We start from the raw sequence: 16,970 nt of genomic DNA on the forward strand, positions 1-16,970 counted from the left end.
CGATTGCTGGAGTCTCTGAGAACTGGCTGCCTTGGTTTTACTGCCATCTATCAGACGCCTCTTTTTTTGCAGCAGACACAGATGCCCTCAGAGATCTGGGCTCTACTTCCCCCACAGACTTCCTGTCTGACCCCAGGCCAGTGCCTTAGGGACAGAGATTCAAAGGTTTTTAGGCACCCGAAGATGCTGCGAGGCACCTAATGGGATTTACAAAGCACCAAATCTTCTAGGTGCTTTTTAAAATCTCACTAGGTGCCTAAATACCTTTGAAAATCTGGCCTTGAGTCTGTGCACGCCTCAGTGGCCCATCTGTACAATGGGGATAACAGCCCTGCTCTAGAAAGGCTGGGAGGAGAAATCGGTTAGACATTGTGAGGGGCTCAGATACTAGGGGATGGGGCACCTGCTGTCCCTTCCCTCGGTTATGGCCCCTTCTTTTTACATCTCCCTCTTTTCTAAATGTACCTGTGGCTGTATGTCTTCGGAGTCCCCTGCCTTCTGTCTTCAAACCCGCGCCGCCCCTGGGATTCCTGCTTTACAGGCTCATCTAAGGGTACGTCTACACTGTGAAGTTGTCGACAAAACTTTTGTCTTTCACGGGTACTTAAAAAAGCCCCCCTCCCCCCCCCCGCAAAAGACAAAAGTTTTGCCGACGCAAGTGGCGGTGTGAACGCGGCTGTGTCGGCAGGAGCGCTCTCCAGCTGACAAAGCGAACGCTGCTCGCGGGACTGGAAGTATTTCGTCAGCAAAAGTACCGACAAAGAGCGTTTACACACGCTGACGTTTTGCAACAAGGCTGTGTCGACACAACCTTGTCGCTAAAAGCTGCGTGGCGTAGACAAGCCCTGAGACTTCCAGATCCTTAATTTAACCACCAGCCTTAATCACCCTGCCTCCGGGTGTAAACACACCTCGCCTCTCCACACTCAAGCTGTGCTCAGAGACTCTGGAGGGGCAGAAGCTCCCCCACTTCCCCGCCACGCCCAGGCTTAGCACTGCCTGTCTGAGCAGCCCACGCCGAGCTCCCCCAGGGCAGGGGGCATCCTGTCTGCCTGTGCCCAGGAGCCTCTGCAGGGCACAGGACAATCAACGCAGGAAACACAGGATGGGCCCAAAGGGAAGACCCCTGGGGCGGGGGCCGCTCCCCAGAATTCAGGTGGTGGATGGGGACCAAAGCTAGAGGCCTCCCAGGCCTGGCCAGCGTGGGTCCAGGAAAGGAGATGGGGAAGGGAGAGACGCTGACCCTCCACCACTCAGGCTGGAGGCTGCATCCTGGCCCCTCCCTCTCTCGGTGAAGTTGGGGTGTTGGGCACCTCAGAGCTCAGCCTGTCCCTGGCTGCAGGGTCTGAGGCACAGGGCCACCCAGGAACCTGCGCTGCCCACACACCCGCCGTCAGGTCACTTCCCCTGCTCCCCTCACAGGGAGCAGGAATCGCTTGCACAGCTGGCTCATGCCTTTATGCTCCTGGGGGGCCTGGCACAGGCATATGGGGCCCCCGGGGATGAGGCCCTAAACCCAGCATGGACAATGCAGCTTTCCAGGGGATTTCCAATCTCCCCATACATCCCATCACCTGCCCAGACAGGTGCATGGATGGTTAGGGCCTGGTCCTGAAGGGATCTCAGCTCTCCTTGGGGTCAGTGGGTGTAGGGATGAACATACCATTACCAAAGTTAACCGTTTAAACGATTAAAAATATTTCATTTAAACAGTTCACCGATTAAGCGGCTGGGGCTGCTCCGGGGCCGGCAGGCCTGGGGGTTTCCGGTAAGACTAATGCTTCCCCGTTAACCGGTTAACATTTGACATCCCTAAGAGGGAGTGGAGAGTGCACAGGCCCCAGCACAAGTGAGGGCTTTATTCCTTAATAAAGCCTGGCTCCCAACCTGGTGCCCTGAAATTCAACTCCTAAATCTATAGGCAGGCCCCTGAGTAGACATTTGACCGGACTTCCTGCTGCACAATCAATGGGCACTGCACTAGCCCTCCGGCTGCCACCGCCCCAGTGCAGGCCAGGGCCATGCAACAAGGGAACCTCCACAATTATTCATGAAAGTGCTGCCAGGTCCCTTTGGGTTTGTGTGATGAACCATCACTTCAGAGTCAGGGCTGGGGATTTCTGAGGCTCGTTATTTTAGGCAACAAAATGAGGAAGGCCCCCAGCTTGCAGGGAGCACAGTTAACTTCGGGCCTAAAATACATGATACCCCTCCAAAAAGCCGTAAGAATGAAGCAGCCCCACACACAACATACAATGGAAACCCCACAAACCCTCCCCCAAGCAGGGTTCAGACCCCAAAAAGGGAGAAGTGCCAGACACTCCATAATATCTGCTAGGGTCCGTGCTAGTGATTTACATGGAAGGGGCCCAGATCCTGTGGTGATAGACAGCCGGAGAAAACCCTGAGACAGAGAAATGAGGAACAATTGAATATGGCAGGAGAGGGAGCAGTGAAGCAATTTGGAAGTTCAGGCCAAACTTTAGCTACTTAAATGTGGATCTTGGAGCTTGAAATTAGGCACTTGGGGTTGAAAATGGGCTAATGCCAGTACGGCCAAAGCACAAAACCAAACAGCCACAGCGTCCAATAAACACCTTTGGTTTTAGTACAAGGTAAAACCTTTATTACAACTTTTCATTCATAGGTATACAACATCTGAAAGACAGATATGGGGAAAAAAAGTAATATTGTTATAAAATGTCACATTTATTGCTACATTACTGTTATATACAGGACAGTTCTCAAAATCTACTTTAAAAAAGTTAGGATTATTTAAAAATTCCAAATAATCCAGCCAGCTGTTTTGACACTTGTATAAAATTATTTTTAAAAAATGAAAACAATTCATATCTTGAGGCACTCGGAAACACAATTTTATCCCCCAATTGTGATTCATTTAAAAGAACAATGCATTTCCCCACCCCCAAATACTTTATTTTTTTGCTGGGTTAGGCATATATATATATATATACTATATATATAGTTCAAAACTATAATGTGTATCTGATTTAAGAACAAGGATTTTCAGCCACTTAAGTACATCTGGATTTACAGGTAGGCAGCATAAACATCAAAAGCCAGGACCAATTTTTTTTTTTTTAAAAGGCCAAAAGAAACCTAAAGGGTTAAAAATAAACAGCTTCCACAGGCTTTCCCCCTACAATTGCCCTTCCCCTACCCCCAAGTACTAAAAATATATCGGGGAATCAAGTAGCACTTCGTTTTCTAAACTAGTTTGAGTCTTCTCTAGAAAATAGGTCAGTTTCCCCTAGGCAATGAACTAAATGCAGGTTGATGGAAGTATTGTCCTTAGTCAACGTTGCCAGGTGGTGCTTTCTCTTCTCCCTGCCCCCAACCAAGAGAAATGCTAAGATGCAGACAGGGTAAATGATTTCCCACATTTGTGTTTCCCTCCCCAAAGACACAAGATTTGCTTGAGCTGGTGGGCTCCCAAAGGGACTTTAAAAAGATCTGGCACTAAATGGAGATTCTTGGCTCCCCCCCCCCCCCCTCAGTTCATCTTCGCGCCATTCAAAGTAAATCTGTCAGCGTCCCTCTGGAAATGCAGGGCCCACGGGCAGCTCAGTGGATGCAATGGGACAGAATGGGGATGGATGCTCCATCACGCCAACAGACACTCAAGCATGATGCCCCCTTCAAAGTAGCGCCTTCTCCTCCAAGCAACCGCTCAGCAGGACTCTAGAAACCACCTTCCCTGTACCCAAGGCAGGCGGCTCTCCGACCACAGCTGCCATATGGCTGATTTGAAGACGACAGGTGGAAGGAGTATTATTTTCCCTAACCAGGACAATGGATGCTTGGCTGGAACAGAATCAGCATCGAGATGGTTGAAAGCACAGGAAGAGACAACTTGGGTAGCACCAGGAAGGGGGCAGGAGGGTGGCAGCCCAAGCAACAGGCAAAGCAGGGTTGAAGTGGCTGCTCAGGCCCCAGAGCGGTCTCTGTCCCAGGGGCTTTGCTCCACCATGCCAGACATTCGAGTGGCCCTGACCTAGCCTATCCCTCGGGCCACTAGCCTGGACAGGTCACAGAGATGATCTCCTGGACCTTGGATGGGGATGTAGGGAACCCTAAAGATAAGCCTCCTCAGCCAGCCTGCTGCCCCTGTGGCGTCTGGCCACCAGCTGGAAGACACAACCGGGTGAGGTGTGGACAGACGCATCCTTGTCCCAGACAAAAGCCGCCCATGGCACCTCCTCCAATTCAGCTTTTGCTGCTGGGCATTAGTGCAGAAAAAGCCACCAACACACTCCTGCCCGGGCTGAGCGCGTGCTCCTGCAAACCACTTCTGTCCGTTCCCTCTGCCAGCTCACCCCTAGCTCTGGGTCACTGCTCTCCCTGAGCGCAAACACCGGTGCACGGGGCAGATTTGGTTTTGGAACAGGGTGACTCTGTGATGCAGCAGAATCCCAGAAACCTGGGCCTGGAAGGAATCTCAAGAGGTCACTACTCCTCCCCCCACACTGAGGCAGGGCCAAGTCTACCGAAAAGCCGAATCCCAAGTAACCCACGGGCCACTCAGTAAGCGTGCAGAGAAATTGTGCAAACGTTTGACTGCAGGAGGGCTGTCTGGGTCAAGGAAAGAGGGTTGCATATGGCAGAAGGCCTGTGCCCCGCTGTAAGGACGCTGCTTGGGGTGGGGCCAGTCCGGTTCGGATAATGATTCGGGTTTAGTCACTAGCTCCCAGGGTCCTGCTGCACATTCAAGTCATGGTTCAGCTCACAATTGCTGCACCTCACCTAGATGTCTGGCCCGTTAGTGCGCTGCTCCACCTGCCATTTCTCTATTCCAGGCCTGACCCAGAGAGGTGCCGAGCGCCCACTGAAGGGGCCTGGAACCTCCCCCAGGCTCAGGCCCCAGTTCAGGAGCTGAGTGGGGTTCCAATCCCGCTGTTGAAAGCCAAGGCGCAGCATGGGAGAGATGCAGGCCCCTTGGCTTTACTCAAAATAGCTGCAATCGGCGATGAGCCGCACACTGGTCACCTGCAGCTGGGATCCAGCTGTGTGCCCCAGACACCCAGCCTTAACCCCGCACGCTGCAATGGTCTCTCTGGGGAGGGTTTTCAACAGCCAGAGTCACTTCGGTTCTTCTGCTGTGGAAACCCCAGCTAACTCCTGACGGGGAGGTAGCCCGGGAGCCGCGTGCAGTGACCCTGCTCACGTCATTCTGGGGAGAACGAGATTCTAAAAAGGAACGTCGAGCTGCTACAGGATGCTGGGCTCCTGAGCTGAGGCTGGAGTTTGACTCCTGTGAGCGGCCCAGCCTGGCTGCAGGGTTCCCATTCCCCGACCGTTTCCCGGGGATCGGCGCACGGAGCGCAAAGCCTCTCGGGAAGCAGCTGCTGGCTCACGTGTAGAACAGCCTGTGTAATTCCCGCCCCCCCCCCCAATATGGCAGCTCTGTCCCCCTGTCCTGGGGGCTGAGGCACACAGACGTGCTACAGCTTTGGTGGGCAGAGTGGGGGCTTGTAGCTCAGGCAGCAGAGGCTTGCCCTTTAAGCGCCAAAGGGCCCAGGTTCAATCCCCGCTGCTGACAACCCACTCAGGGAACCAAGGCAAAGTGAAGTGATGCAGAGAGCGGGTGTGGGCGTAAGCGCCTGCCTCCACGCCCTCACCCTCTGGAGAGGCCGAATGAGGTGACTGCTGCGCTTGAAAAGCAACGTCAGCCGAACCAGATTTAAACCCGGGCAGTTACTTGGATACTGTTGCCTCACCAGGGCGACTCAGGCAGGAACTGAGGAGGAATTTTGCTCCCTGGGACTGTGGGGTGATGAGCAGGGCTCAGGTAAGCTTACGCCCCATTACACCTTTCAAGCCGGGTTCTGGCTGCAGCAGTCTGATGAAGATGCGGGTGGGAGGACAAGGAGCAAGTGTTCACATCTCAGCGTTCGTGACCCACAGTCCCCACACTCCATTTGTGCCTGGCCACCCGTGCACCCCCCCAGGTGCGTGTGTGTGTGGGAGAGACCCTAGTGAAGGTGGATGCTTGAGCACTGGGATACTCATTAGGACCCCCGGCCAAAGGGGAGGGGGGCAGTGAGGCGCTGTTGCAAGGTGTGCAGGCAGAGGGTTTTGTCTGTGCTCCAGCCCCCCCGCCCTTCTAAAGCTCATCATCTCGAATGGGAGCAAACCAGATAAAATGTCTCTGAACCCCTTTCTTCAACTCCAACCGAGCCAACCGCTCCACGCCCCCCAGCGGGCCTCAGCATTACACCAAATGAACACCAAGAGACAAACATTTGCTCTAGTGGCGGCTTCTTTTAGCCAAATCCACAGGAAAAAAAGATGCCTTTGTGGTGTCCAAGGCATGTCTAATGCACCGCACACATAGCGCTGGCTAAGAGACACCATCGGGACCTTGTCACATGGGCCCAGTAACCTGCTCTTAAGTAAACTAGGTCAGAGCTCATCGACTAGCAGGCAAAAACCCAGGGAATCTATATCAATCTAACAAACTACATCCGAGATTGAAAAACCTTCAGAGGACTGAAGGCACAAAACCAGCATGTCCTCAAATTTAGGCCAAATGGTCCAAAGTCAACATCCAGTTGCAGCACCAGGAAGCCAGTGTCTCCCTGCACTGCCCTCTTGCTCTTAGAAGCTTTAGCTCATTTCGGTACTTCCCCTCTCAACGGGCTAATGCCAAAGTGAGCGCTGACCTCAGAACATGCCCACTTTGTTCGATTCGTTCCCTCTATATCGCTACAGCTGCTGGAAGTAGCTCAACATCATCTATGCTAAAGACAAAAGCTTCCCCCCCCCCCCACCACAATGATGTCAACGGGTGTTTTATACTGGACCATAATGGAGTGGAGAATTTGGGGCAGCTCTGTGCACATAATGCAGAAAAAAGGAGGCATAGGAGTGACGGAGGATAGAACTGGGGGGGGGGGGGGGGAAATGGTGTTAGCCACCCCTTCCTGTTGCCCCTCCCACTGCAAAAAACAGCTTTCTACTTTGTCAAATTTCAAGAGTTGGTCCTATTTCTTGGTGCAGGGCTAATGGATGCACCAGAAACAGGTGATGCGGGGGAGAGACTTTAAAAAAAGAAAAAAGGTTGGATCTGCTTTTTTACTATGCAAAATGGACAATTTTTTCCACAGGGGGTGGGAAGGCAGAGGGAGGGGGAGGGGTGGTTAGTGAGAGAAATGGATCCAAGGTGAGCGACTGTCAGCAAGCTCACAGAGATGGATCTAAGTGTAAGCGCCCAGGAATAATCGATCAGCCGTGAGATAACGGCTATCTGAATGCAGACACGGCTGTTTTCTCTCGCTGGCCGCAGCTCTCTAGAGTACCAGGCATTCAGCTCCTGGAATTCTCCTGGTAAAGGGACGTCACTAAAAAGCCAGATCACACCACCAGATTTAGGAGAGTATTTTGCCAACAATGCGTTCCCATTTCCTCATGCTGGATGCTGTGATGCTCCGGAAAGGTTTTCGGTGCTCTGCGAGCTGGGTCTCCCTGGGATGCCATGTGGGTTAAAGCTCATTCTTAGGAAACAAGCTTCCGTTGGCTCCGTTACAAACCCCAGCTCTGATGAGTAAAGGTGAACGTGCCAGGAACTGAACTAACTTTTCCCCTGACGTGCTTGGTGTTCGCTCGATTGCACCACACTCTGCCTGGACAATGGAAATACCAGCTAGTCCATCTGCAGCGCTCCTGCACGCTCCCAGCAATGGTCCGGCAGGAAACTGCAGAGGAACATCAAAAATCTTTCCACAGCCATTAAAAAATATATATATCCAGGGGGAACATTCCAGTGGGCCTTAAATCTTGTAGGAATTTTATTTACAAAACCTAAATTTGTGGGCTACATTTTGCCAGAGTGCATCCCTTTGAGAACCAGCTGACTTCTGATGACAACCCACATTTCCCTGAACTTTCCATCCCAGCTCCCACTTTCCCCTCCTTTGCACACATGCAGAGACTATAGTGGGCAGGGGAAAACACCAGGCATATAGCAAGCATGATGTGCATGTAGTGGCCATCTGCTCTCACTCTGCAAACTCCCTGCTATCCACAGGCATCCAATGCTCCTAGATGGATGTTGATTTCTGCCAACGGGACTGCTTCTAGGCAGAACGTGGGGCTCCCAAATTGCTCTCATTGGGATGGGGCTACGGACGAGGTGGAGCCAAACTACGATCCTTTATAAAACTGAATGTAGTGAGCAACTTTTCTTATTTTAGAGCATACACGCTGTGCAAAGACCAGCTGCCAGATCTCCATCCAGTGTTACATTCTCCAAAGCCCAGACTGGGGTTTTAACCCTTCTAGATACAGAGGTTAAAATCTGCAAAGTAGTCTAGGGGATTTAGTCACTCCCCATCCATTAACAGGAATGGAAGAGGTGTCTAAGCCTCCTTTGACAGTTGGCAAATACAAGCTGTGCTGAACAATTCACAGGGAGCTGGGAGGGCCTGGTCAGAGATCTCCCCACTTTGGCTGGATGCACAGAGTATTACATAGAACTGGGGGGGGGGGAACTTTTTTGACCAAAATGTAAATTTTCACAGAACATTCTCATTTGGGTTGAAATTTTCTGGGGGGTTTTGAAACTGAAAACACCACCATTTTTTCATTTAAATCAAAAACCAAACAAACATTTTTCAAATTTGGGGTTTCTGGCTGGGGGGATTTTTTTTTTTTTTTTTTTTTAATTTCCTGCAAAAAAATAAGCATTTTCAACCCTCTCTCATTTCAAAATACACAGATTCTCCCCAAAGAAAAATCTCAATTACAGTGAGGAGGGAAAGTTCCCTGTCGAGAATGGAAGACCAGTCTGGCCAAAAGGAATCGCCAGCCATTTCTTTCCCCTATTGCAGAAGAGTCCTCCAGTTAGATTAACAAGGCAAATCAGAGTTTTGCAGGTGAGTGAAGAAAGCTCAGACCAAGCCGACGGGCAGACCGCGGCGGGTCCAGTCTTCGCTCCCATTAGCTTTAGACAGCAGAGGGCTATGCCTGCCCGGTTTGTGTTTTCTAAACTAGGTTTAAAGAGCAGCCTTTCAGAGCAGCAATGACCAGCGTTCCAGGTGTGGCTCCTGCACCACCCTGGCCTTCTGGGGAGGGGGAGTAACGCGGCAGCGAAGGAGGGTGGAGGTTGGCAGTGGGGACGGGGCTACGGCCAAGGGGCAGCCGAACTAAGATCCTTTCTAAAACTCCGGCTGTGCTCTGAGGACAAGGCCCAATTCCCTCAGCAACGATTCAGCAAGGGGCAGATTTGGAGACAGGCAGCATGGAAATACTTTATGGGCAGTGTAGCCCCTTGTGAGCGATACAAAGAGCAGGGTCAAACACTGCAGATTGACCTACTGTCTCCCCCGCCCCCAAAACACCCGACAATGGGGAGTTAGCCAAGATTCTCCTCCGTTTCCCCATCGCATTTCTCTCTCCTCGCTGGGGCAGGCAAAGGGCCCCGGGGAAGGAACAATATTTTAACTCTGGTAGTTACGCAGGCTGAAACAGGCTTCGCCTACCAGCTGTGCTCAGTTTTAACCCCGTCCACACAAGCAAGCAGCAGCCACATTCCAACACTGCAGGGGCCGCCTGAACAGTTACTGTAGCATGGGGTGAGCCTAGAGCCTGCACAGAACGTGGCTGCAACCCTATGGGCACATCGCAGAGCTGCCATCGGGCAGCACCGTCCTCTGCAGAAAGCCCCTGGAGCGTCGTGTTTGTGTGGGATCAGATGTTCTGGATACCCAATGCAAGGGGGTGGGCAGGAAGAAATCATCCCGCCCTGTTGCCAAATTTGTGGCTGACTCCAGAATTAAATCCTGGGCAGCACCACAGAATGAGACCACCCTGGAGACCAAGCGCCTGACTTTCAGAGGGGCTGAGCACTCCCTAGACCACTGGGGGACAGGGGTGAGGGATGCCATGAGGCATTGATATCTGGGAAGCACAAGGCCAGGGCGGGGGTCAGAACTGAGGAAAGCCAGAAGCTTAAGTCAATGCCCACAGTGAGGAGGACGTGCCAAGATATCCAATCCCACCCACCAACCCTCCTCCTTCCTTCAGAGAGGACACCCTAGACTGACTATAGGGCAGCAAAAATGGTTTCCCCAAGCACCAGGTCCACAGAATTAGAGAAGTGAAAAGAACGAGGAAGGAGGAGGAAGAGAAAGGACCCGCTAAAACAGCCCTGCACCTGCTCTGCCAGCCCCTGTCCTCACAGGAAGCTGAACGATAAACCATGTAGTGATCCAACAAGCCAAGCCACCCTGCTACCTCAGAAACTCAGGAGACAGATGCCTCATCCGCCCAGCCAAGATGGAGATTCACACCCAGCAACACGTGGCTCTATGGCGCCGCCTTGGGGCAGGGGGCCAGACTGCATTAATAGGCAGGTTTAACACTTCCTTCCCCGCTGCAGGCATTAGCAGGCGGAGCCCACGGGAGCTGAGCCGGCCCAGGCTGTCAGCAGAGCTGGGCGGGTTGGTCATGAAAAATTTCAGGCCTGCTTTTTTTTTTGGGGGGGGGGGGGGGAGGACATGGTGACAATTTTGGAGGTGGGGGGGGGGAGGGGGAGTCTCACAAATTTTATGCATTTGGAGCCGCTCTCGTTCCAGCCCAGTTCAGCCCCATCAGCTCTGGGTCAGCTCTGCTCCGCGGAACCAGGGTCGGCCGAAACGGCCCACGCTAAGCACGTCACGTCATTCGTCCTCCCAGAATGCAATGGGGCACCTCGCCCGCCAAGGACTCTGGCGTATGCCCCGAGGGGTCCGGGTCCCGGCACGGCAGAGCAAACAGCCAAGTGACCCTAGAAAGCCAGCACGTCCTCAAAGGGAAAGTAAAGCTGCCGCAGCCCCTTTCGAGGGGTGGGGGCCTGTTTTTGTGCTACCCAGCACCGCGGGATGCCATGAAGGTCTTGCTAGGAGGGGGAAAACCTGCGTGCTTTCCTCTCTGTGATCAGTATGGAAAAGGAGCAGCATCCCTTGGCCTCCAAAGGCTAAATCCACACGCACAGGAAGGTGGTTTTGTCCAGCCGGGGCCCGCGGGGAAGCCGCAGACAGAAGAGCGGACTGCCGAGAAAGTCGCTTCTGAGGGTGCTTTGGAGATCAGGTTCTGACACAGGTTAAACGGGGAAGGGAGGGGGGGAAATAACCCTGCTGCGGCTGCCTGTGGCTCTTTCAAGTTGCCAGTTCCAAATCCGAAGTGACAGGAGCTGCCTCCCCGCAGAGTCGCTCTGTCTAGATGGGCTGGAGAATCCTGCTTCTTACTGCCAGACGCTGCTTTCCCGAGGGTGCTGTGAGGGAGTCTCTCACGCCCATGCTCCAGCTCCCTCTGGTCTCTACTCAGAACCTAGGTTGAGGTTTATTGGCTGGCCACGGCCAACACCACGCCGGGCTGCTCCACAGCCTCCAGCCCCGCTGCCTTTTCGTTTGCGCCACACTCAGTTCTTTGTTCTCTTTGCCTTGTTTGCTTGGGGTCTTTGTTCTGCCTGTTCTCGGTCCCGCTCTCTATCTTTGTTCTGTCTCCTCTCTTTGTTCGGCATGTCTCTCTCCCCTCCTCCCATGGAAGTGGCTCTGATGGTGGGTGATTTGCTCAGGTGCATGGGAACAAGGTGTCTCCCTCTCAGCCCTGGGTTCTCCTGTACATGGTATGTCGCTTCTTCACTTACCAATACCCCAGCTTCTCCGTTTCCCCCTGGGTCCAGCCTCTCTCTCTATTGGCAGCTCTTTCTGCCAATCACGGCCACATGTTCTGCTTTAGCAGTGAAACTCCAGAAGACAGCGGTGCTCTTTGCCTCTTCACTTCTCACTCTCACCTCCCACGAAGGAGCCCAAGTCTCCAGGGACCCCTGCGAATGAAAAGCAACTTGCAGAGACCCCTCCCTCCCCCAGGTGGGTCCTTGTTACCGAGGCTGGGAGAAACCAGAGAACCATTGATGTAAGCTGCCGTAACTTGCTTTGTCGTTTAACTTCCTTTCCCCAATTGAGACGTGGCCAAAGCAGAGATGACGAATTCAGCATGTGAGTTTTTACAATGGAAGGTACAAGCCAGGCAAGGAACAAACATCCCCCCGTGGCTACATTCGTATGTAGTGGCTTTCAGAGCCGAATCTGAGAATTTCTCTTTTTTTTATATCCAGTCTCTTTTAATACAATTTTAATATTCTGGTTGATCCTAAAGATGCAACATCAACTATAGAAACAGCAGCAGAAAAGCATGGGGTACAAGACTTTTTTTTTTTTTTATACAAAAAATTTTTTTTTTGTTGCTTACAAAACATATGCAAAAGAAGCTAAAAAAACCAAAAGGCATTGCTATTTTGTTCTACCTAAAAAATCTCATAACTAATGTTCTTTTTAAAAAAAAAAAGAAATATTAAGCTTAGGCACAATTTTGCTGCTGGCTGCTTGAGACCAAGCCAAGAGAACATGACGCTCCCCCTGTTAACTGAGTGATATGTATTGACGGGTCCATACTTTATACTTAAGGCAATTTTTTGTTTTGTTTTTGACCAAGTGTTTGTTTCTTTTTAACGCCCCTTAAAGCATGCCAGGCTCCTTTCTCGTGTGTCAGTATTAGCAGTACTAAAGTTTATGGTTCAAGAAGGTTGCAGGTCACACCGAGGGTTCGCTTCCTACCCATCTCTGTATCCGGGGAACAAAAAGATCTACAAATAAAGAGAAACAAAAGAGAAAAAAAAAAAGAAAAAAAAGAAAAAGAGGGAAACCCAAGTGAGAATAATATCTTTTATTGGATCAACTTCTCACTGAGCTTGTCTCTCTAATATCCTGGGACCAACATAGCTACAACTGCACTGCAAATAGCACTTTATAGAACAGATAGGCACATGCGCGGTCCTGTTCCACTTGCGTTTATCCCTGCAACCAGCACAGCAGTTGAGTGACAGCCGCGAGTGGAACTCCTAATAGTAACTAGGTAGCGACAGTGCTTCCTGTCCACACCAGCGCTCTGATGTTACAGCCAAGAACCACCATTAAGATTTGTGGCTGGGTGAGCATCTCTTTTGTGTGATGACAGTCAAGCACGTGCCTGCGTCCTTTGCTGAAGACCAGGGCCACATACACCGTACAGCTGCCGTTACAACATCCGAAGCGAGTGCGTGCGGAGGGATGACCGACGTTATTAAGTGTGCCCGAACTCTCAAAGGGAGATGAGGTTTTAGATATGTACCTCTCCCATTTAAAGGGCTATGGGGCCGGGCCAGAAACTGTTACAGCCTCAGTTAAATGGAATCAGAATTTCAGTTTGGTCTTTTCCCCAGGGACTTGCCTCATGCCCCCACTCAGGACGCACCTTCCGGAGGGAGCTGGGGAGCACACGGGGTGATGAGCAGCACTGCTCCAGCTCCTCGGAATAGCTGCTAAATTACAGTAGCACTGGGCCATCAGCTGCCGGGCGTGTGCTGTGGTCTCCAGGGCCTATACTGCCTGCGGCCTCAGCAAGGAGGGGACTTCGTGCTACATGGCTTTACTGCAGCATCAGTGCTAGCTCACTGCATGAAGCTTGGAGTTTGCACTGAGGGTAGGAAACGGTTTTATTTTGAAATCCCCCATCCCAGCGAGCAGGTTTTAAACATGGCCTGCACACGCAGGAGGCTACAGGGACTACACGTTTCTGTAAGCAGGGGATGGGGGGTGGGGATTATATTTTCAAAGGGAGGGACTGAATAAGGCATCCATGGCCTATAATACAGTCTGAAAATACGGTGTCTTGTTCATCATAGCAGCTGTACTGCTCCTTACAGGGCACGGGCTCTTGCAACACACGTGGCTTTAGCAAGCCTTCAGGTTCCTGACCCAGGGAGAGCCATTGTATGGGGACGCTCTTTGTGCACAACAATAGAACTCAGGTAGATAGTACATTGTCCCTAGGGGTGTCATGGAGGGGTGGAGATAAGAGAATAACCTAGTCAGTAACTGAAGGAATTAAATGTTTCCGTGTGTGTCATGTAAAAAGACAAATGAAAGGAGACGTCTAGCTTTACTGCAATATTTTCCTACAGAAAGTGATGGACAAAGTTAAAGGGCTAGCTCTTAGGGGCCAGAATCATGCATTTTAGTTTGCTCCACTGGTTGCTGTGAATTTCAGTGAGGGATGAAAGCCAAGCTGTTAAATAAGGACATGCGCTGAGCCTGGCATAGATTTCAAAGAGACACACACATACACAGCCGAGTGCTGGGACCTGACGGGCAGAGGATGATACCTTCACATGTGTCCAACGGGGTTGTGACCGTCTCCTAGACCAGGGTGTGAAGCTGAAAGTGTCATCTGGGGATCTCCTACTACTCCGGACACTTTCTCCTCTTCCCGACGCTTCAAACAGGCTGCTTTAGGGTTCAGATTGCGCTCTAGGCCAAAAAGAGCAAGGGGGAAGGGTGGGGAAAAAACTCAATTCATGCCACCACATCAAGGAGCAACAGCATCCGAAAGAAAAAACCCAGAGACCCAAGGCAGAAGCAGTGGAACGCACAAGGAAGTAACCCCAGTGCAAGCCCTTTTGTACCCTTCTGCTCCATGCAACAGCAGCAGTTACCTCACTGGACCCCCTGCCAGAACAAAACATCTTTCCCCTGAAGGAATATCGGGCCAATTTAATGCGTATTGGTTTAAAAAAAAAAGACTGTCAGAGTTGGTGGGCTGAAGATATTTAAGATTGAGTTTTCCTAAGCCTCCACGTGGAGTCCAGATGCCTCATTTCCATATACTGCGTGTTCAGATCCCATAGATGAGGCCTTGGAAATCTCAGCCTAAGTGCTTTCCACTGCAGCTCCCCACTGGAATGGCAAACATTCAACCTTGCAACAAAAGCTTCAGTTATAAATACATAGCCAGAGACAGGCACACACAAACGGATGGGAAGAGAAAAGGTCCCAAAATGCACCTGTCACCTGTTACCATACCTCGTACTTGCTGCTCCAAGCCCAGAATGACCTGCACCGCTTGCTGTAGGATGATCAGTTTGGTCTGTGCTTTGTCCGTTTTTAAGTGCATCTGACACATGCGTCCCAGCTCTTTAAAGGCCTCGTTAATGTCCCGCACACGCACCCTTTCCCTGGCGTTATTGGCCATTCTCCTCTCCCGGTCCCTCAGATCTTTGTCCTCCAGTGATAGGGCCTCGTCTGTACTGCTGGGTTCACAGCACCACAGGGATTAGTTAGGGAGGGTGTAACCGACGGGGGCTGGTCAGTTGCTGTGCTGGTAGTGCCACTAGTGTCCACTGCAAAAAGCTCAGTCAACCTCACATTGCAGAAGCCAATTGACAACGGAGAAAGGAACTTCCCCAATTTTCAAAGCAACCCTGGCTTTTGGGTTCCTTATCTTGGAGAGCCAAGCAAAGGTGCTGCCAGCACCAGGTCGACCTCTCTGCACAGTACAGTGGGCCAGCGTGGGGGCTGAGAGGCGGAAAGGGGGGAGCAATACTTTACATTGCTGTAGTGCCTGCCGATCAGCGTGCTCACCCTGAGCACCTCCTCTGACCGAGTCAGAAAACGGGACGTTCCTCGCATGGAAAAATGTTGACTTTGTGGGAAAATTTTCAGTCGAAAACCAGAAGTTTTTGGTTTTCAGCTTACAAAACTGGAGAACCTGCCAAACCCTACACCAGAAGCAGGCCTAGGAGAGTTGGGCACCCAAATCCCACTGGCATTCAGTGGGATACGGGAGCTGAACTCTCCGATACCCCAGCCTAGGACCAGTGACTCTCCCAAATTGTTAACATGGCCTAAACTAGGGCTGGAGATAGGAGTGACTGACGACTTTAAAACTATAGTCATGAGCTCATGGAGTCCTCGCCCCTTGCAAGCCGAGTGAGGAGGCTGCGGGTGGCATCTCATTGATTTTGCTACTCTGGCAGTGTCCTGCTAGAGCAAGAAACCAACTGGTCTTGGCCTGGGGGGTGGCCTGCAACGCAGAGACATGCTGGCAGCACCTGAAGAGCTTGGCTTAATCTGCAGCGCCTTTCCCCTCCGCCTCCCCCCCTTTGATGCAGGGACGATCTTCTCCCCCAGAGCAAAATTCTCACAGGAAAGAACAACTGCCTGAAGACTGTCCTGGGCCGGGCCTCGAACTGGAGTCTGGCTTCTGCCTTCAGCCCCAGAGGGGCCGGATGGGATTAGACCGCCAGCCACGAGAGGGTAGCAGATGCTATGGGGCCGCGAGGTACCCACCGCCAGTGCCAGCCCTGCTCAGAGAAGAGCATCCGGCAATGCAGGCACACAAGCTGGCTTTGCTGACTGGAGCCCCGCGTACGGCGGTGCAAGGTGACTGAACAGAAGGGACCTTTGCTTAGTCCCATTCCTGACTATCCTGGCTCGTTCAGACCCTCCATCCCCATGAACCAGGCTTTCGGCATCAGTGTGCCAGGAAATCCACTGCTGGGAGAGTGCCAGGGCCTTGGGAGAATACTTGTCACCTGGATTCTCAGCCGGCTAAAGACGCCAGCATCTCCCTGAGCCCAGGCAGAACCTAGCAAAGGCTCTCACCTCGGCAGAAATCCTAACTCACTCTCTGACACTGCCCACAGAAACCCTTGCAGTCATACCTATCACCAGCGGCCGGCTCAGTACCCCGCTCCCCGGAAGGGACTCCTACTCAGGCAAAGCCTTCTGCATTTTGCCATCAACAGAGCTGCATCCTTCTGCCATCTCTTGCCCTCTACCCACGAGCGCTCTGCAAGTGCTGCTGGATGCCATCAGGTGGGCATGACCAAGCTGCAATCAGTCCCATATGGGGAACGGCGCACTGGGTACCTAGCCCCCTTCATGGAGCCCACGAAGCAGTGGCCAGGCCAATGCACTGCACAGATCTGTGTTGCCTGGCCGTTTCATAGCACAGCTCTAGCCACAGCGACACCTAACCTCTAAACTACTGCAGCGTTCCTTTTCATCGTAATAAAGCTACCTGACTATTGTGAGAGGCCCCATCAACAGCAGGGCTCGGAGCCACCTGCCATCATGGCATCCCTCAGAACG

General features: G+C 52.0%; 1 protein-coding gene across 15 annotated transcripts in view; it reads right to left on the bottom strand.

The window, feature by feature from the left end:
- Window positions 1-12,102: 12,102 nt before the first annotated feature.
- The window catches only part of TCF3 (transcription factor 3), a 118,665-nt gene continuing 113,797 nt past the window's right edge, over window positions 12,103-16,970 (bottom strand). For 9 of the 15 annotated variants that reach the window (XM_065578083.1, XM_065578077.1, XM_065578088.1 and 6 more), the window contains 2 exons: window positions 14,204-14,348; window positions 12,103-12,646 (listed from right to left, as the gene is read on the bottom strand). In XM_065578083.1, the coding sequence (XP_065434155.1) occupies window positions 14,206-14,348 (143 nt within the window). In that variant the 3' untranslated portion in view covers window positions 12,103-12,646; window positions 14,204-14,205. Of the gene's footprint in view, window positions 12,647-14,203; window positions 14,349-14,900; window positions 15,128-16,970 lie in introns of all 15 variants that reach the window. The other 6 variants (XM_065578091.1, XM_065578085.1, XM_065578078.1 and 3 more) reach the window with 2 other exon arrangements.

The sequence above is a fragment of the Chrysemys picta genome, chromosome 25 (genome assembly GCF_011386835.1).
Source record: "Chrysemys picta bellii isolate R12L10 chromosome 25, ASM1138683v2, whole genome shotgun sequence".
NCBI lineage: Eukaryota > Metazoa > Chordata > Testudines > Emydidae > Chrysemys > Chrysemys picta.